Source organism: Haemorhous mexicanus, chromosome 3 (assembly GCF_027477595.1).
Source record: "Haemorhous mexicanus isolate bHaeMex1 chromosome 3, bHaeMex1.pri, whole genome shotgun sequence".
Taxonomy (NCBI): domain Eukaryota; kingdom Metazoa; phylum Chordata; class Aves; order Passeriformes; family Fringillidae; genus Haemorhous; species Haemorhous mexicanus.
Window position 1 is genome coordinate 68746465 of NC_082343.1, and position 21234 is coordinate 68767698.

Sequence of the window (21234 nt, forward strand, 5' to 3'; positions counted from 1 at the left end):
CTCGCACCGGCCCCGGTCCGGGGAACGGCGCTTTCCAGCGGGAAGCGCGCGCGCGCGGGAGGGGCGGGGCGCGAGGCGCGGCGGGCAGGAAGGCGGTCAGGGAAGGCGGTGAGGGGGCTCCCTGCCCGCGCCGCCGCCATGGTCCTGTGCGACGTGTGCGGCCGGGCCCTGCCCTCTGAAGCGGCGGCCGGGCGGCACCCGCGGCGCCCGTCCCTGTGCCGCCGCCAGCCCCGCTGCCCGCTCTGCGCCGCCGCCGTGGGCTGCGACGAGCTCCGGCGGCACATGGAGACGGCCCACCCGGAGCCGGGCCCGCCGGACTCCCGCCGCCCCGGGGCGCCGCCCGAGTGCCCGTTCTGCGGGGAGGCGGCGGGGCGGGAGCTGGAGGAGCACGTCAGGGCGCGGCACGGGCACCTGCTGGGCGCCCCGGGCACGAGTGAGCGGCGCTGGGAAGGGACGGGTCTCTCCGCGGGGATCGGGGCTGGCAACGGGGAGCCGGCCGGGGGATGAAGTTTTAACAAAGGAAGTAGTTATGTATTTAGATAGTGTGGTTTAATCTGGGCGTGATCAGAATTTTATTTTGACTAACTGGCCGAATGCTGGTCGTTATTTCAGAAACTTAAAAGGTGGCATCTCTGTTGGTGGGTAATACACTTAGACTAACATTTGTGATGTAGCAAGCTACATATAGTGACTAGATAAATGATGGTTAGGATGCAAAATGTGCCAGTACAGTCAACCGCACTGCATCATCTGTGATTAAAATGTTTTTTGTAACAACCCCCTCCCCCCCCCAAGAACACACCCACCACACCCCCAGGTCTTAGTATTGAACATTTTACTTCCATGTGCGCAAATAATGCAGAACTTGAATAACTTACTTGCCTGCATGCCAGTTTCTGCTTTAAAAATAATTGTATAAGGTTTTTTGGTTTTTTATGTATTTAACAGGTTTCAGGAAACTGTATTTTGCAGTGTTACGTTAAATGTTTCTGGTGAATTTAGATGATTATACCACCAAGTTTTCCTCCAACCAGTCATAAACATTTAGCTGGGACAAATGCCTTCCAGAAACTGCTAACACAGGATATCAGTTCTTGTTTCTTGTGAACTGAGGGAGGTGCAGATAAATCCTAGGGACTCAAGGAGAGCAGTAAAGATGGAGTCAGGCACCTGTCCTGTGGTTCCCAGTGACAGAACAACAGGCAGTGGGCACAAGTCAAAATATGAGGAATGCTATTTAAATGCAAGAACACTTACTTTTACTGTAAAAATGGTTAAACAGTAGAATACTGGAGCATTTGTGAAGAGTCTATACTTGGAATTATTCAAAAAATGACTGGGAAAAGCTGTGTGTAACCTATTTAATGTCACCATTCTACCAGGGACTAGTTGATCTCCAGAAATCCTTTTGAGCTTTACCTGTATTACGTGGTACCCTCAAAAATAATCCTAAAACTGCAGAAAGAACATTTATTTGAGGAGATGTGGGAAGACCAACAAAATAAGAACGACAGCACTTTTTATTCTTTCAGGCCAACAACTGCTGTGTGAATGTTAAATTTTTCTGTTAGTAGAACACATTTTCTTATTAATGGTTTGATATTTCATACTAAGCATTTCATGATACAAATGTTATCATAGCAAATTGTGATCTGTAAGTGAAATGGGGAAAAACTTAATCGAAAGAAGGAAAATATGTCTTAATTTTTTCATGTATTTAAATACAAATTCTTAAGTGGTGACGAGAGTAACAGCTGTTTAGAATTTTTTTCCTTTCACTGAGGAATTTCAGTGGCAGCACAGACTTCATTAGTGTGTATTTGTTTTAGATTGGATATCAGTTAAGGGATGATTCTAGCAAAGAACCACAGGAATTGCATTAATCAAGAAACTGAATTTTTTTTTCAGACACAGGAAATGGTGAACAGCTGTATGAATGTCCTATGTGTAGTCTAACCTGTACAAACATTCAGATTCTTGAGGAGCATGTGGATTTACACTTAGAGGAACATAACTTTTCAGAAGGTACGTGACAGGGTACAGGCTTGATAATACTTGAAAGTATTTGCAGATATTTGCATGTTGTAGTGTAGAATCTCACATGAAATTTAAAAAATATTTCTGTATCTAAAGGGAATTTGGACACATGTATAATGAAGTTAACATAGCTAAGGTCCTATCACTTGCCCAAGTCCTCTACTTTATTACCAGGCTAATAAGGAAATCTTTGTCTGTGCATGGTTGCTAAGTACATGAATACGTGCTAGCCAAAGGAAAAACTTGGAGCAAAAAGTGTTTAAAAGACAGCAGTAATATATATTTGTTTTTCTAGCTCTATAGAAGGTTTACAGAAGTGGAGTTTACGGTGGCACGTTCCATTGTGATGAGTTGAGAATGTACAGCTTATGAAAACTTCAATTTTCTCAATTAATTTTTGCAAATACTTTACCGATTCATTAATCCTAGCATTAAAGTAAAAATCTAAATTAATTTTATTTTATAACATGGCTAAGAGAATCTTAGAGATTCCCTATTCAGTTCTCCAATTGTAAATTTTTGTCTCTTCCTTGTGAGACTGCTAGCAATGGTCCTAGATGCTAATAAGTGGTATTAAAGGAACTGAGACTTCTTGCTAACAGTGAAGTGAAACACAGTAAACAAAAACTGTCTTCTCAGTGCTACAGGTACATGCATTATTTGCCAAGTAATTGCTCAAGTAGCTGCATGAACTTTGTCCAAGTCAAGAGTCTGAGTCTTGTTATACTGAATGCAGTCAGTCCTGTTCAGCATTCGTTGCTAATAGCTCAAAATAATGTGGGGTGCATCTCCTAAAATTAATGCCCAATTGTGTTTACATATGTCTGCTTAGAAAGGAATCTCTAAAAATTAAACAAATGATCCCTCAAAGCATTACTACCCTCCTGACCAAGTCCCCTCACTTTGAAATGTTGTCCTGGGTTAGGTGGAGACATTAGAGATCTAGAACTGGCTCAGCAACTCCAAACTGAAGAAGATGAACAGCAGAGATCAGAAGAAGAGAAGCGAGAGAGAGAAGAATTTAAAAAGCTGCAGGTACACTCTTGTTTCTAAATGGTAAACTTGAAACCAGTTGTGCCTTTAGAAGCTGAGTATCTTGGAATTATAATGTCCTGGAATGGCCTTACCAGGTCAGACTGTGCACACCGCACAGTCTGTGTTGAGGTAATGGTGCAGGGATGGTTGGAAGCAAATTCAGTCTTTTGGCAATGCCGATCCTGACAGAGTGCTGGACATGATAGCCTCGAGCTACTTGGCTTTACAGTTTTGAGTGGTGCTGGCTCAGGATGGGGCTGGCTGCTCCCTGTGCTTGCTGTTCTGCTCTCCCAGCACACCTGCTGCCTGTGCTCCTGCCAGCTCTTGTGCTCTGCCTTGCAGTACAGCCTGGAGCATATTCCTTGCCAGAGTGCCAAAGGCTCTGAGCATCCTGGCTGTCCTTTCCTGGAATACCATCACCTGCTTCAGGTCCTGCTTCCCTCTGTCTCCCATCTCACAGCCCTGGTAACTCACTTCCCACTCACACTACCTCCTTGCCAGACTGCCTCTATGCCAATGGCTCTGCCAAGAGGGAGCAGAGGGATGTGTGCGCTCTTCCAGGTGTGGCTTTCCTAGTCCCATACTCATGTTTAGGAATGAAGCTTGGTCTTCAGCTCCAAAATAATTGTAATTCTGAAGTTTTTATGTCTTACAATTTTTCAAAGTTACTGATTTTGAAAAACTGCATGGACAAAAGATGAATTTTAAAAATGTGATTTAAATCATGTACATTCCATCCCTAACAGAAACAGTATGGATTGGATAATTCTGGTGGCTTCAAGCAGCAATTTCTAAAGAATATGGAAAAAGAAGTTGACAGAGGAAGGATGCAGCCCTTTGAATATCATAAGAGAAAAGCTGACATGATGGAAAGTTTGGCTTCTGGTATAGATGATGGGAGAACCAAGACATCAGGTAAAGATGCTGAAATTGTACAACTAAAACTGTACTTTCTAGACCTTATATTGTAGTGACCAAACCAGTCTTTAACAAAACATATAATTCATTGCTTAATTTTGGCTATGTCCTAGTTCTAAGCACAATTTTCTAGATCAATCCAAATTGTTACTGTCCTAAAGTCCTAAATAAATCATATCTTGGTATATTTTTAATCTGTGTTCTAACTTGCAGGCTGTTTTTTTTTGTTTTTTTTTTTTTTTTTAATTTTTTTTTATTTTCTGTGGAACTTGGAACCAAGTTGTCTGGTTAAGGGCACAAATAGATGTATGGTATGTATCAGAAGATGCACATGTCTTATCACTGGTTGCCCTTGACTCTGTGCTTGATTACTGCTTTGTACTCATTGGTTCCTAATCCAGTGTAGCTGTTAAAATTTGCAGCAGCTTTTTGTCTTGTGTTTCTGTGTAAGCTGGTTGCAGGTAAGCACAGTGTTCACCTGATTACAAAGCCCAAGAGAGGACCGGGAGGAGTAGACATCTACTTGATACATTTTCCCTTAAATGTTTTATAGTTGGTGCAGATGGGTCTCTGTGTCCCTTTCAAAAGGCTCCCTTGTCTTTCCAAGACCACAGTCCGGTGGTCTTTGAGCCTGTTGCTAGTGGTTCTGGCTTACAAAATATCCACTTGGTTCTTGACGGGTAAAATAAAATTTTTTCTGTCAAACGGATTGTGTGGAAATAACACATTTAAAGTTTTTGTTCTTGGTAATGATTTAGATTTCAGAGAGGTTCTTAGAAAATAATTTGTGGAGACTATGGAATAATTCTCTTCAGAACAGCGTGGCTATGAAAGGGCTTTGAGGATTTACATATATGAATTGGAGAGAGCATTCCCAAGCATATTTTTTCACGTAACGAAGGAGAACTTGGAATATCCTGTAAGAGTATTATTTTAAAATATTTACAATGATTCTAAAGTTCTGTGCTATTTCTGCCATTCCTTTTTTCCTTTTTATTTTTTTTTCCCCCTCTTAGTTTCTCCAGGAAAAATAAGTTGTGGGGAATAAAATGTTTACATAGTATGCATAAGTATTGCCATGTTTTTAAGATGATGTTGTACTGGAGGTGCAGGGGCATAGGAATGCTTTATTGGTAACATACTTTTTCTATATCATTGTAATAGTTCCTTTGACTATCACAGTTCATAATTTTGTTTAATTTAAAATAATCATTGTGTAGCAACAGTGAAAAAATAGATTTAGTTTTGAAAACTTCATAGTACATAAATTCATCAAAGTAAAGACCACTGAAATTAAATAGGGGCAATTTCCACTGCTTTTGTGATTTGGGCTCTAAATGTAATGAAATTTTAAAATAAATGGTATTAATCTGTATCTGTTCCAAGTTGGGGAAGGAATCTTCTGGTAAATTTAGTAGTACATTTTACAGATTAACTTCATATTTTGTCTTCTTTAGGAGTCATTGAAGCATTGTGCAAGTACTATCAGAGTGAGAACAAAGATGTGAGGCATGTGTGGCTTTCAGCAGGAGTAGATCACTTTTACTCATCTTTGGGTGACAGAGGCTGGGGTTGTGGTTACAGGAATTTCCAAATGCTCCTTTCCTCACTGTTGCAAAACAGCTTCTACAATGACTGCCTGAGAGGTACTAAACAAAATGCTGCTTGTTCTGTGTACCTTGGATGACAACCTGCTGACTGATGTTTTGTCTTTTCGTTTACACGGCAAGTCTTACAAGGTCAATGATACCTATTAAATGGTGGTTATACCACTGGAACTTACTGTGGAAGAGTCAGAGGTGAATACTGGCAAGAAATTATGTGGTTGAAGTTTTACCTTTAGTTTTTTTGGTGCATCTTTGTAACATCAACTGCCTGTTATAAAAGAAGATGAATAGTTTTAATTAATAGACTATTTCAGTCACTGTAACAACAATTCAAAAGCTTTTCTGTTCCAGATACTACACTAATTCCTAGTATTCCAAAGATTCAGTCCATGATTGAAGATGCCTGGAGAGAAGGTTTTGATCCTCATGGGGCATCTCACTTCAACAACAGATTACATGGTTCCAAAGCATGGATAGGAGCATGTGAAATTTATTCACTGTTAACCAGTCTCAGGATAAAGTAAATATTGCTTTTTGTTGTGGTTGTTATTATTAACGCTGATTTAAGTGCTGTAATTTTAAAGGTTAGAATTCCCAGCTGTGTGATGACAAAGCCACCTTAGTGACTACATTTAACCATATATAAACAAATCTGATTTAATGCAGCATGAAGCTGTATAACCACTTACAGGTACATGTAACTGCTTACAGGAGGTACATAAACTGAGTGACTGCTTAGATCATGGAGACTTAATGCTGAATTATGCCACATATGCAAAAATTAAAGCATTGATTTAAAACTTCATTTCTCTGAAAGTTTCTTCTCAAGAAGAATCTGAATTTCAGCTATTTTCTATTGCTTTTAATTGGATTCTGTAGCGTACATTTATAACATACAAATAAATTTAACATTAATTTTTGCAAGTTTTACAACTTCTTGTTAGACTGAACAGAGTAGAGCACTTCTTTATAATGTAATGAATTTTCCAGTTTGTGAGATTATATGTTTTGTTGCTTTGTAATTATATGTCTCCTACTCCTGTATTAAAAAATAAGAAAGTAATAAGGACCACTGGGTGCAGGAGGCAGGAACCCAGAGGTGGAAAGAAGCAACCTGCTTGAAATTTTGTTGTTTTCATTCTCAATGTTTTGTAGGTGCCAAATCATTGACTTTCACAAACCCACTGGCCCTATGGGTACACACCCTCGCTTGTTTGAGTGGATTTTGCGTTACTATTCTGCAGATAATGAAGGTGGTGGTGCAAAAGTGGTGTGTACTTCCAAACCACCTATCTACTTGCAACATCAAGGTTAGTGTCACAATATGCTGCTTTCTTACTATTCTCTCTATATGTACTGCAGTTCAGAGCAGCATGTTTTAGTCCTTCTTCATTGAATTGAAGGCTTGGTTTTATTTCCTTTAATTTTCCTGTTTAGTAAGAGCAACATTAAAGTTTGTATTTTTATTGTATGGAAGAGCTGAATGTGATTGGGATCTCAACTTTTTGACATGTACTCTTAACAGCTGTCTTAAATTTTGAGTAATGCCTTCCTTGATCTGAAAATCAGTCATAAGTTACAAGGCAGTAAATGGGATTTATGTGTTTCTAAACTGCTGAAACTCTTGTTTTGATAATAGGTCACAGTCGTACTGTTGTTGGAATAGAGGAGAAGAAGAACAAAAGCTTATGTTTGCTGCTGTTTGACCCAGGATGTTCTTCCCAACAAATGCAGAAACTGCTGAAACAAAACAGTGATGGAACTGGTCTCAGACTACTTCGGAAATTTGTGGGTAGTCTGAAAGAAAAGCAATATCAGATAGTGGCTGTAGATGGGGTGCTCTCTTTGGAAGAGAAAGCTGTAAGTGTCTTAGAAAACAATTTCTGTTTGTGAAAATTTAAGACCATCTGCATCTCTTCTTTGAATGCATATGCATATATGGTTGCATGGTGAATTTTTTGCATCTTTTCACTTTCCTTGTTTTTTTTTTATTTCCTTCTTTCTGCTTATATAATCCCAGGATATCAAAACCAATAACATTTTTTGCATATAAATGGATGCCACCTTGATGCAACTGACAACTTCTAGGTCTTGTATGAAACTTTCATCTGTTTGCAGATGTAAATTTTGATTTTTTAAATTTTCCATTTTCTTACAATGTTTTCTCCTAAATAACTGTGAGCATGTAAGTTACTTACAAACACAGTGCAAAATTATGTTCAGAGGTTGAAATGAGCTGTTGAAATTATGAATCCTATCCATGTGTTTGACTTTGGGGCATTTTACCTTTTTAAAGACGTTAGAAGTTTTCAGCAGATTGTCAAATGTGGTTTTTGTTTCTTAAGCTTTTTCTTTCCTACGCTAACAAATTGATTCTGAGGTGTTCCAGTTCTGTGGTGTCGTATCAGCACTGTTCAGCATGTTCAAGCTTCAGGACACACTTTTATTTAAACTATGAAATAACTGGCAACTGAATCACTTGCTCAGCTATATTTAATGTGTATGTTGAAATGAGGTATTGTTTTAAGTGTTTTCTGGCCCTGAACATGTCAGAAATATCAGTGAAAAATGACCATCCTCTCCTCATACTGGAAAAAAGCCTTAAAATTCAGGACACAGTGTAAAAAAGGTGTTTTTTGGGATTTGGTGAGGGTGGTGGTGTTCATTTGGTTTTGGTTTGCCACTTTTTTTATTCTTTTCAAAACTTTGATTTATATTTTAAAATATCAGTTGTTTAGAGTTAATGGGAAGCTCCCATTTAAGATGGAATGTAACCCCTAACACTCGTTAAGATTACTAAACTGCTAATTTGGAAAAAGCTCTTTAAAGTGCTGGTTTTGTTCATTAAAGTATTTTCTTTTCCTCTCTCCCCACCTATCTTTAGGCTCGCTGTCGTGCTTCTCAGGTCTTAACATCAGAGAGGATTCCTTAAAGGATACCTTTGTAACCTGCTTCTGGAACTTGCTGGGTGCAAAACATTAAACTTCTGGACTGTGACCCTAACGCAACAATTTTTAGACTTAAACTGTGTCTCCATAAATGCTCAGGAGCTCTGGGAAAGCACAACACTGGAGTAAACCTGTAGTTTTTGTTTTCAGTCAAAATTCTGGCATCCTGATACAAATGTAGCTGTTAAGTATACTGGTCCTTGTCTCACTAGAGAATGTGTTATTTTCTTAGTTGCTTTGAATTAGCAACACCTACCATCTTGTAGCAAATTATGCACTGTTGGTAATCAGCAGTGGATAAAGATACTATGGAGCTACTTCATTGGAGTTCCTGGTCATGGTTTACCTCTGTAAATGTGTTTTTGCTGCCACTGTGACCAGTCCTCTGTTTCTGTACAATTCAGTCTGTTGCACCAGGGATTAATTTACCAGTAAACTTCTTTTCAATTAGCTGGCTTCTCTAGATGTATCACTTGAATACATGCGCTTAGGAGATGGATCAGTGTTGGCATTGGCTAAGAGGTCTAACAAAGCAGTGTCCAAAATAGTGTATGTGCTTTAGGTTCTGTGCAAGACAATCCTTTGGGGTAGAGGAATAAAATATTCCTTTTGTACCATGAATGAATAAAATTCATATATTTTTTTAAAGTGTTTATTCTATCTTCACTTCATCCTTTTTTTTTTTTAATTTCCATTTTTTTGTGTGTTTTATAATGTTGATCCCCAAAGGACACTGCCTTTTGACTAGTGCCTGTGTTGTGCACGGTTAATGCCATTAAGAGACTGGAGCTGTCTGGTGAAACAAGTGTCTTGGGTATTAGAGGCGCTTTACTGTACCTAGGATGCTGCTTTGGTTGAATGTAAGAGCCCTCTCCCTACAGGAGGGGAGCTGAGGGCTGGGAGGGATGGTGGAGTGTGTTGCAGAGGTAGCACAGGGTGTTTTTGCTTTACCAGCTGTATCATGCATCCACCTAATGTAACTGGAGTTTAGATACACCCCTTTTATTTAGGCTGCCTTCTATGCTGACACCTAAATACAGGTGTAAGAGCCTTAACTGCTTTCTCTGATGTTTCATGTGCTCTTGCAATAAGAACTTGTCCTTTTTGGAAGCAGTGGAACATGTGAACATGTACCGATATTACAATCCATAAATCATTGATTTTTCTGAAATATGCATAAAATCTTACAAAATAGTTATGAAAATGCATTCATTCAGTAGATATGTAGAAGTGGCCTTTAAACTGTTTAAATACTCAAGACACTAGAGGGGCTCAGACCAGAGAAGAGTTCCTAGGAACTGGGGGACTATCAGCTCCTGTCTTAGACATGGTCTGTGATGCAGGTGTCAAACAAATGGAAGGAAGGAAAGAAAAGGAGAGATGCCAATAATGCAATCATAATTTGGATGCAAAATCCCAGGCTTGGCAGCATGCTTGAGATTTTACCCATGGCATCTTGATGTGGTAGACACCATCCTCTGAATTTTAAGAGCTCTGGCACCAACTATTTAAAATACTCAGCCTGTTCAAAACTCAATTCACTGGTCAAGGTGCAGTGTTGGAACTCACTATTGCCTCCATGCATTACAGTACATGCTTTGGACTGAGGCAGTTAAAAACAATATACAAGAAGGGTTGTCAGCACCAGGATTTTAAACTACTGTAATTCTGTCAAAGTTTATAAATGGGGTTTTATTCAGTTAATATGAATTAGTTTTCAATTTAATGCAAAGTAGATAAGCAAATTTAAATATCCCAGCTAAAAAACCCTTCTCTGTTCACGTTAGCAAACTAACACACACACAGAGCCAAGCTTATTCTCAGTCAAATTCCCTTTTTATTTCACAGATGTTAATTGCTAACAAAGCTAAACAAATCTGCAGTTCAGACTGAGTCACCGCAACTTCTTCCAAGGACCTGTAGGAACAGACTTTATGCAATTTCTTTGTCACTTCAACCCTTATTATTTCCTCTGCTTTGAAATATAACAGCAAAAACACATTTTCACATTTTAACTTGTTTTACATAATTTTAACATTTTTTTAAGCTATACATTCTCTGCATGAAAACCAATAAATATGTTAGTGTGAAAACAGACTAGAAAATTTCATTATTCTAGAAATATAATTCATGAGAAACTTTCATATGTAGATGACTTATCAGTGATCCACTTGGAAAATTTTCTGATTATCACATTTGCACAGACTACACAGGATTCTTGGATTTGGTCCAAATTTAGAGAGTTCCAATTCACTCCTTTTATGAAAAAACAGCTGTTTTAAACATACATAGCTAGAAATGGAAAGCAGCCTTAGGAATTAAATGGGGTTTTATGCAGCTGAGTTGAGACATACCAGAAATAGTAAGTTCAGTGCTGAAGAGCATTTTAAAGCATCCTAGCAATTACACAGGAAGCTGGATGTAATAACTGAAGATTTCAATTCAACTGTCACTTTGGAAAAGACAAGATTTAATATCACATTAGCTTGCCATTTTTTAATGTATCTGGTAACTCTGTTGGAGCACAGATCCTGCTTATTGCTTTGAAACATAAAACATTACCATTGAGACCTAGATGCTTATCTAGGGTTCTTAGTAGCCAAAATTAAAAAGATCAAAGGGACAACAGTAGGAACAAAGGCACATGGTTAATTTATAAAAGTATTTACAGGGTACTTGAACACTTATTTCTATCTACTAGAAATTCATTTACCTTGAATGAAAAAGGGAAAAAAAGGTTAAAGGAGGTCATCGTAAACAGATGTTCTCGAGTGATATGAGCAGAGAATCTTATAACCATTAAATTAATTCCATAATTAAACTTCTCATCTTGACTATGGAATTTTCAAATACTAAAATTCATAAATTTATTATTCCTCTAAGCAATGTGATACTTTAGTGCAACCTTCTTCAAAGACTGAAGCTGGCACAGTTAAGGCAGTCTACTAACAGTGTTTAAAATTCAGCACACAGTGTTTAATCATTGAGGTGCCTGTCTCTGTTTGGAAAGCTGTCTTTTGACACTATCATCCTCCTAGCGCTGCAGTTTCAAACACAGCATGTTTAAACACTGAAGTTCTTGCAGTGTTTGGGCTTTTTGGAGGTGGTAAGGGAGGAGTCCAACAGCTGTTAGCTCCAGAAACAACTCTCAAGGACGGGCAACATCCCCAAGCCGATGTGTAGCTTTACGGCATTCTGTGCTAACCTTCACAGGCTGCCAACACAATGCTTCTAAAGCTACACCAGTTACATTCAAACCTATAGAGCACTCTGTAAACCCTGCTGCTGTAATGTGCACTCCACTCATAGTGTTTCAATAGAGTCTGCTGCCAAAAGCAAACTCATTTTCCTAAGGTGGGTTTTGATTTTTCATAGAAGTTCATTGAGGCACACATTCAAAAAAACCCAAACCATCTCTGAACAGACCAACCACACTTCAAGAGGCTTCACATTCTGATTTTGTTTCCCCCTACTGACCTGAACTCACCATTTTTAAAATATTATTCATGACTATGGCAAAAAAAAAAAAAAAAATCATTCTAATAGTACAGAAATGGTTTCCACTAGACTTTAATAAGGCTAAACAACAAAGGTGACTAGTGCCGTCTATCTACAGCTGGTAATTGGGGCACCAGAACTGACTTCAATTATTTAAAAATTCCACAGGAGGAACAAAAATATAAATAACTGCATAGTATGTGATCCCTTTTATTCACCAAAGCTGCCCATGTTTATCCCAGGTGGAAGACAGCAGGAAAGCTGCTCAGTATTCAGATGCAGGTGTGTTTAGTGCTTAGTGCCGTAACATTTTTCCATCTTGCATGTTGCCACATCTCTTCAAAGGACAATTACAGAAGTAGGGAGAAAAATAATAAAGAGAAAATAGAAAGGTGTTTTCAGACAGATCAATATTTCTCAAATTTTTCGTTTGAAATATTAAAGTAAATTTATTTATAGTGAAAGTCATCAGAAGACCATTCTCCTGGATTTAAAATATGTTGTTTTTTTCTTTGGAAAAAAAATAAGAAAAAAGAAAAACAATACACATTACTAAAACCACAGATGCTGTGGCTTTCCTGCCTGCCCCTCTCTCCTCACATATGTCCATACTGATGACAGAATCAGTTCAAATAAGTCTAATCACTATCTAAATTAACAGGGTTGTAGTCAGGGTCATCCTCTTCATCCTCCAGCTCTAAATCATCCATTTCTTGAAATAAAGATTCATCAACCTCCACATTGTTTCCAGCTGTAAGGAATAGAAAGATACTTTAATTTCATGCAACAAGGAAAACATTAACAACAAAACATACAAGGTTTTTTCGTATTAGTTCTTCAATGTAGGTAGCTGCTAACTTGCTTGGCTTTTATACATCAAATAGATGTGGAAAAGTAAATGCCACATTTTATCTTTTAACAGCTGAAGTTTTTTCTCTTTGTACCAAAACCCACTCAAGAGAAATGTCACACAGAACTTCAGAATTCATTGGGAGCATGAAATTAACATTTACATTTCTCAGAAGCAGAGATTCTTTCTCCCCAGGACAGCCAAAGCAGGAGCTCAGGACCTCACAGCTGGAATAATTACTATCATCCTAGTGAGAGAAATGCACTGGGTTCATAAAAAATTCCTTACACACCATATACTGACAGGCATGTATTTGCGTTCAGATTTAAATTTTACAAGCAAGATGAAGCTTTGGCTACTTTCACATTTTCTTCTGAAAGAGATGCTGGTGACCTAAAGATAAAACTCGAGGACTGCTATTTTATTTTTATGTATCAACAGCGACCTCTTCTGGTCACCAAATAAAGTTTCTATTATTTCACTGGACTTGAAGCCACCTATAAAAGATAATGCCATTATCCTCTGAAAATTGTAGTACATGCTACTGTAACATTAAAACAGACTTAGTAACCTGTTGCACCTATGACAGAATGCAAGCAGCAATAAGAATGGGAGTTTTAATCACCAGCAGCAACAGGATTATAAATTAATATATTAATCCCAAATCATCCAGGCACGGAGCCCAGGTAGAGGTCTGTTCCTCCCTTGAGGGAGCCAAATGTGCCATGAATAAACAATCTCCACTTTAGGTATTTTGCAGGAAGACAAGATTAAATTATTCCCTGTTAAAGAACCTAAACTTCCCCATAACTACCATTTCTAGTTTATACTCACTGACATTCATTAATCTTTTGTTTAATTGTTACTTGCAGAGAAGAATCTTAACCCTTTCTGCCTGTGTTTTGGGACAGATACCAGTAGACAATACAGCTGCATTAACCTCTCTTACCTCAAAACTCAGGTATTTTAAACTAGGATACTAAAAAATGGTACAGCAAATTAAACAGGTATGTTACTGTGAGTATATATGTTTTTATGTGCTTTATCTCCAACCGGTTTTCCAAATTTAATATTTTTCTGGCACAGGCTTACAGAATTTTCATCTGGCACCAGGTCAGTGTTTTAGGTAAGGTAACAGGCCCATCTTCAGAAACCATGAAAAAGAACTGAGCTGCACAGAAGCCAGTAACATTTATTTTGACCTGCAAGACGTTTACTATTGGTGTTGAGTTTCAGAGAAAAGGTAAAAAAAGTTCAAGACCAATGTTTGAAGCCAGGGAAGGCTGGCTATTAGAAAAAAAAAAAAAAAAAAAATCAAGGCTGAGTTGGGTTTTTTATTTTGTTTTTGAAGCAATGTCAGTATAATCACCTCAAGCACAAGGCTGCAAATAAATACACTTTATAATCTTGGAAAGGTTTTGGTTTTGGGAAAAGTTAAAATTCTGTTCACTGTGCAAAGCAGTACTTCTCAGAAAGTTCTTCCAATGTAAAAGGGATTCTGATAAAAGATGTTAAGTCAGAAATTGAACACAGATTTTGGTTAGGAATTTTGACCTTTTTAAGCCACTGACTTTCAGTAGTGGAATCAAATAGGAATTTACCTTCCTCCAAGAACTGGATGTCAGAGGTGTCCAGGTTGTGATCCATTTCAAACAGCTGTTTACCTAGAAATGAAATAAAAACCAATATATAAGCAAGTACAGTTCTGAAACAACTATCAAGCCAAGGCAAGAATAGTCAGCGTGTGTATTTTAGTCTTTTCATATCAACTAATTCTAGCAGCCTTTTGTGTTTTTAACTGCTCATTTCTGTAAGCTCCCCATTCTTTTTCTTTTTTAATTCATCCAGGATTCATCCATGCCAGCAAGTGAAATGGGTCACTGTAATGTTATTAAGACTTTAATAATGGGGGGCAGCAAAAATTTACACTCACAGCTTGTGTTCAGTCCTTACCGCTTTAGTCTTCATCTTACATTCCACAAGAAATCCTCTCTGGGAACTGGGAAGGAAATCAGCTGACTCCTCCACCTTTTTTCATACATTTTCCCATTCAAAAAGCAACTTGGATCTACACAAATCACCAGCTCCTACACACACACAGAGCTTTGAAGGTAATAACATAGAAGAGTGAAGCCTTTCTGACTAGGAGGGACAGGAAGAAAAGCTCAAGACTCTTTCCACCTAAATCATCTGTCCTCCATCTACATTGCTCATGCAAGCTTCCACAAACAAGACTGCTTGGTGTCCATGGTAATACTGAAATTACACTAATGACAACCAAGAGTAGGCTTGGTTTTGGTTTTCTAAAGGGAAGCATTTATAAACTACATTTGTATAGAGGAAAACAGACACCACATACTAATAAATACTTTAAAGAACAGGAAAATGAGAAACCTGATTTCTGTTATGTCATCTTTGCAGATTCCCAAATGCATACCCTTCAGAGAGGAATCAAGCATGTCCCCTGTCCTGTACTGCTTTTTATGAAACTTAATACCATTAAAATTTCCATCTCTGTCAAATTTCATCAAAACTAGCCAGAAGTGAGGAGAAAACAGAACAGTGATACGGCATGATCACCAGCGGTTATGTTTTTTTCAGTTAATCAGGTCAAAAGTAGATCCAACATCACAGGAGAACCAGTTCAAAGCTAAGCCATGCAGGCTATGGAACAGGATGCTAAGACCTATGATCTGTGTAACAATTACTTTTAGACTTGTCATTATAGGCTGGTAGCACTGCAGAAATTTCACAACCAGTATTAAAACATACCGCTTAGCTTATTTTTGCCTGCTTGTTCTTCTTCTTTCATCTTTTTCCTCTTTATTTCTAGAAGCTCTGCATCAAACTTGGCCTTCCAATTAAGGAAATTCTCAATGGTAACAGGAGTGCCATGAAATCGTTGCTGGAAAAACAGAAAACAAGGCTGCAAACACAACTTGCAAAGCTACAGGTGAAGATAAGCATTCTCTTAATTATTTAAATTACAACACTACAGAAACACTGCTTGCTGTGAAGTATTCTGAGAAATTAATCCTAATCCTGACAGTATATAAAGAACACATTCTTGTGGTTTTTGTCATGGGAGTCTCTCCTCAATGAACTATACTGAGATGAAAACTCTCATGGAAGAACCCTGCATACTCCTTTTTGGACCTAGAGTGCAATAGTTCACAACTCCCCACTAACATAATTTATTTATAAGTAGGCAGCATTCAACCCTTAAGTGCAATCTACACTGAATTACTGCCCATTAAAATACATTAATCCTTTTATATTGCTAAAACAGAAAAAAAAAGGACCATTTTTCCTCAGAAATTTCTTTGCCAATTTTCAGAAATACAGAACATTCCAAGTCCCATTACCTTCCAGCTATTTCTCATAAAGTGAGTGAAGACTCATTAGTTGTATTTATCACAGCACAATCCACAAATGGTAAAACTATTCTACAGAAGGGAAAACCAGTCTTGAAGATTGGTCCCACTGCTTCCACCCTGTCCATTCAGTCTACCAAGGAAGACAGCCTTCCTCAAACCATGGAGCCTGTGTGCAGCATGACATATTCTAGTCTTTTTTGCTCCCCATTCCCTCTTGCTACCCCTTCTCCCAGCAAAAAACTGTCTACAGTAAATCTGATTTCATTTGGGAAAAACCCCTTAGGAAATAATGCTAGAAGGGACATACAGTTAGACTCTAAGAAGAGTGTTTAAGAAAAAAGGGGGAAAAAAGGTCACTGAAGTTCATTAAACAGTCTTCTTACATTTCAATTAAATAATCTTTAGAATAGCTGTTCCTTTCCCACTGCAACTGAGAACTGCTCCTGCATTAAACCAATGCAGTTTAAAGAAGCTGGAAGTCTTTTTCATTGAAGACATTATTTTACATACCTTCTCTTCTTCCTCTGCTTCTCTTTCTTTCTGTTTCTTCTCTTCTTCTCTTCGTGTTTTTATTTGATCCACTATTTCATTTAATTTCTCCTGTACTGCTGAGACTAGAGTGAAGATCATTACCATTCCTAAATTTTCTTCTGCCTACAACACAAAGAAGCCAACTTCAAACAGAAGAACCTGAATGCATAAATAGGAATATAGAAAGTAGGATGTTGTGCAAATGCAGAGGGCACAGCTGACACATTCTGCACCACTGTCAAAAGCTTGCTGTAAAATTCAAATTCAACTGGCCAGTTAATCCAGTCAGTTATCCCCAAATGGGTGTGCAGCAAAATACAAAGATGAATGCCTGTGATTGGGTTATTAACACATTATAGATATCTTCTGAAAGGCTTTTTCATGAATAAAACAAAACCTATAGTAGAAATACAACTGTAAAATTTGAATATCACGAATCATAAGAGACAAGCCACTCAGAACCTTTCTTCTCCTGGAACAGTTTAATCCTTAATTCTATTACATGCTCCTTTGAAGTGAGACAGTTTCCCAGGAAAATCAGAAAACATCAGCTGATGGAAGGAAGTTTATATGAAGTAAACTGAAAATGAAAAAAAAGCCCATTAAACATATTATGGCAATTTTAAGGCAGTAAGGACTTGTCAGAAATTCCTGAAACCAAAGAAGTGCCTCCTTTTTTCCTTCACAATGCACTCTCACTGATCCTAAAGGTTGATGAGATTCACCTCACCTCCAAACAGCTATGTTATCAAAAAGAATCAAGAATCAATGCCGCATTTTTTAATATTTCCAAATGAAACTGAGGTGGCTTATTTTCACAAATTATATATATATATATATATATATATATATATATATATATATATACACACACACATACACACACACACACAAAGTTAAACAAATTGACCTTAAGCTGGAAGTGGAAAAGAGGGGAAACCCTAGTGCACTTCCATTTCATTATTCTACATTATTGCACACACTGAATTAGCCCTATATTTTACTTCAATAATGTCATTCACCAAACTCAAACCACAAAGAAAGTCTCTATAATATGGAACAGGTTTCGGATCAGTAGCAGACACCTCTGAAAATAACTGATTTGAGAGAGAAATTCTAGCCAATGTATGAAGTGGTATCAAGCTGTAGCAAGATATTCTTTCTTACCTGCTGCTCTAGCAGTTTAATTATGTCCATGACATCATTATCATCAAGATTCTCCTGTGAGACAATTTCATATAGTGGAGTTTCATCAGGGTATTTTTCTCTATAGGTAAATTTAAGGGTTGTTTGGACAGCTACAAGATAAAGAAACACATATTCTTATGATGATAACTCTGTATAACTTTAATGATATGTTTTCCTACTGCATCCACAGCCTTAAGATTATAGAATATAAAATATTCTTTAATATTTAATATGCCTCTAAGAAACAGTCTTCTTACACAGATGTTAAAACAATATGATCAGATTTAACATAAGCCAAGAGTTCAAAAAAATTAAGATGATAAAAAAATATTAAAACCTACTCAAGTTTGAAAGGTCTTTAGGAAGACTGAAAAACCTTCTGTAGTATGACAGGTACTAGAGCAGTACTCTCCCTCAGATTCTACTTAAAGCTGCAAAATAGCAAGAGTCGTAATAACAGAACTAGAGAAAATCTCAGCATATTAACACTTCAGATTCTGTGTGCCTGGCTGAAATATCAACCTCTGTGTTGGGTTCCAGCGCTCCACACTGTGGACAAACACACTATGTCCAGTAGGAGCTATTAAGCAGAGAACTGCCTAAGAAAAATGCATTCAATCTGAAGCTGCCCAGAGCCAGGTTAACATGGAAACAAGGCAAAAGAGAATCAAGTTCCTTTCACACATCCTCCCAGAATACCAGGGAGAAGCTTTCCCTTAGTTCCAGACTCACAGTTCTCGGCAGCACAGCTGTCTGTACAACACAGACACCTGCTCTAAGCAGGACTTACTCCTTTCAAACTACGTAAGACAGCACCAATTTATTCCTTCTGCTATAGTATCCAGAATAGCAGCTTTCAAATTTTCTTGGAGTAAGGCTTGCTTACAATATTCCCACGCAATTGTTGGTACTCAAAAAATACACAGGGACTTGAGACCCACAGCCTGCTGCTCTGGAACTGCTCCTTAAGGGCTGCACATTCACAGCACACAGACTCAACTCTCCCACGTAGCTGGCACACAGTTGCCAGAAAACAAATCCCTCACAACATGTCTGTAAGCCACTGGAAGGATGGTGACATGCTGTTTGAAGCTATACTACAAAGCCTTTGAGATTCAGCAGAAAGCAGCCCTACAGTGACTGCATAACATTTCTGCAAACTGAACAAGGATCACCCAAATCCTTGAACTATATCTGCGAGGGAATGTTTGCTGTATTAGGCCCCTATAAGGATCTAAGTGGAGGTATAAAAGTGGAGCTGATGAACAGAATAGAATAATAGAATTGGATTTAAACATATACAGAAGTTTCTGAGTAAGACATGATCAACTTACTTTCATCATTTTCTCCAGCTTCAGATGTCACAGTGATTGTGAAAGTTGTTGGATTTTCTGACAATACTGTTCAAAGGAAAAAAGTAAGAGTCAGGGAGAGTCCTTGAATCAATTACTCCTTCACATCAGTGAAACTGAACTTCTTAAAGACTTATAAAGAAAGTAAGCTCTTGATACATTGTTAAGGGCCTTTTTAACTTATAAAGGTAATACTTTTCAATTAACTGCTATTTTCTATACGATGTGATGCCTGGAGTCTCTCTGAATGAGAACATACATCATCAAATAATACCAAAGGGTTTCCCTTTCGGAAAACTTTCTCTTCTGGAGGTTTCACTGTTTCAGAAAGTGCAAATCAAATCAAACAACTTCTGGTAGTGCACTGACTGCATGAAGAAAGATACCAAAGCTGATTTTCCTTACTGCACTAAATGTGCCTGATGAACATCCAATGCACTCTTGACCGTGGATTACTTTTACAGTATGTCTGCACCTATATTTAAAACAGCTTAATGCAAGAAATGTTACTAACCAAGCCATGTACTAGAATGAAAGTGTGTGAATCAGACAGCTAGAAGACAGACAACACAACAGAGCAACAGCTGTGACCTGTATTTCACAGGCTAAAAACCTCACTGCACAATTGTAGGTTGCAGACCACATATTCATGTAAGAGGTGCTCTGCATCTCAGTTATAACCTATGCCCAAATTACTGTACATGCTCTCAAAGGATCATCTGAGTTTTGCCTAATTGCTAATGTGCTACTACGATCTTTATTCCCCTCTCTTCCCTTGGGCATCAAAGCATTACATGAGTGAATAATAACTCTGAGTAAGCATCACAGTACAGGCTGTATGAGAGAATATGACTTCCATATCAGTATCAGATATCCAGCATCCCCAGCTACCAGAGATCAATTTATATACCTTTAAGCACTCTTTAACATAAAACTGAAGACTTGAAAAGATTTTCAGATTGAAGCAATAGGCAATAGTACTGGGCAAATGTTTGTGTGATGAAGTTACTGCCCAGTAAGATGCTGTGGAACTCTAGGCAGAGTAGACACTGCGCAGGAAGGAAACAGAAAATGCCCCGATTTTTCCAGTGTTAATATTCTTTGGATACCGAATGCCGAAAATGATGTTGGATTAGGCAGCATTTGTATACTCTTCATTGTTTGATGGTAAATTGAGAATCCTGAAAAACTGATGAACCAACGTATCCACAACATGAAAGTTTCAGCAGTATAATATGCTGCACCAGGGAATTAAAGCTTGCCTTTTTTTCACCTGCAACGAAGTACGGCAGGTACTGGCAATACATGCACGGAGGAAACAGCACCTTCAATCACCCCAAAACATCCCATGCCTCACGACCACGACAAGCTTGCTACCGGACAAAAAAGCCGCTCGGCACACAAACCAATTCCTAGGGCTGCATCTTTTGAAAGGCTTCTCCGAAGAGCATCCTTACAGCGCAGGGGACCAGCTTGCCCACGCCGGGCTGGCGGCTGTGCCACGGCGCTGAAGGCGGCAGGGGCAGCGCCCACGGGCCGGGCCACAGGGGCCATCAAGCGCTTTGCTTTTCCCGGCCGGGGAAAGCGAACCAACACCCCGAGCACCCACCCGAGCCGCACGGCTCGGAACCCCCGCGGGACCCGCGGCAGCCCCGCCGCGGCCTCCCGCTCCTCCCCCCGCACGCCGGCTGCCGGCGCGGCCCCGGCGCGGCCCCGCACCCGTGAATGAGTCCGGGTAGATGGACTCCAGCGCCTCCAGCTCGTTGCGCTGCTCCTCGCTGTAGTCGGTCATCGTGGCCCGCCGCCCACGGCCATGGGCCGCCCGCACCGCGACGCCGCCGCCACCCGCCCGCGCCTGCGTTGTCCCGGCCCCGTCCCTGCCCTTCCTAGCAT

At 38.9% G+C, this 21234-nt stretch overlaps 2 protein-coding genes across 3 annotated transcripts; one reads left to right on the top strand and one right to left on the bottom strand.

Annotated features, from left to right (window-relative positions):
• Nucleotides 1-8: 8 nt before the first annotated feature.
• ZUP1 (zinc finger containing ubiquitin peptidase 1) lies at nt 9-9198 on the top strand. 2 transcript variants are annotated; one of them, XM_059842244.1, is made up of 9 exons: nt 9-433; nt 1909-2025; nt 2963-3072; nt 3819-3987; nt 5448-5636; nt 5949-6117; nt 6753-6907; nt 7237-7457; nt 8482-9198. In XM_059842244.1, the coding sequence occupies exons 1-9, from the start codon at nt 139-141 to the stop codon at nt 8527-8529; spliced, it is 1473 nt and encodes a 490-aa protein (XP_059698227.1). In that variant the 5' UTR covers nt 9-138; the 3' UTR covers nt 8530-9198. The 2 variants fall into 2 exon arrangements, with proteins under 2 accessions (XP_059698227.1, XP_059698226.1); XM_059842243.1 differs by lacking the exon at nt 5448-5636 and having other exon boundaries at nt 75-433.
• Nucleotides 9199-10359: 1161 nt separating this feature from the next.
• RWDD1 (RWD domain containing 1) lies at nt 10360-21219 on the bottom strand. Its single transcript, XM_059842249.1, has 7 exons — nt 21061-21219; nt 19324-19389; nt 17969-18099; nt 16781-16924; nt 15666-15798; nt 14495-14557; nt 10360-12794 (listed from the first exon to the last, which is right to left on the bottom strand). The coding sequence occupies exons 1-7, from the start codon at nt 21131-21133 to the stop codon at nt 12682-12684; spliced, it is 723 nt and encodes a 240-aa protein (XP_059698232.1). The 5' UTR covers nt 21134-21219; the 3' UTR covers nt 10360-12681.
• Nucleotides 21220-21234: the final 15 nt, after the last annotated feature.

Bases quoted from the DNA above. Each gene is read 5' to 3' on its own strand.
- RWDD1 (XM_059842249.1), bottom strand. From the start codon at position 21,133: ATGACCGACTACAGCGAGGAGCAGCGCAACGAGCTGGAGGCGCTGGAG. The intron at 19,390-21,060 runs GTGCGGGGCCGC...TCCTTTGAACAG, and splicing joins CTACCCGGACTCATTCACGG to TATTGTCAGAAAATCCAACA. The intron at 14,558-15,665 runs GTATGTTTTAAT...TTTCATTTCTAG, and splicing joins AGGCAAAAATAAGCTAAGCG to GTAAACAGCTGTTTGAAATG.
- ZUP1 (XM_059842244.1), top strand. From the start codon at position 139: ATGGTCCTGTGCGACGTGTGCGGCCGGGCCCTGCCCTCTGAAGCGGCG. The intron at 2,026-2,962 runs GTACGTGACAGG...GTCCTGGGTTAG, and splicing joins GGAACATAACTTTTCAGAAG to GTGGAGACATTAGAGATCTA. The intron at 7,458-8,481 runs GTAAGTGTCTTA...ACCTATCTTTAG, and splicing joins TCTCTTTGGAAGAGAAAGCT to GCTCGCTGTCGTGCTTCTCA.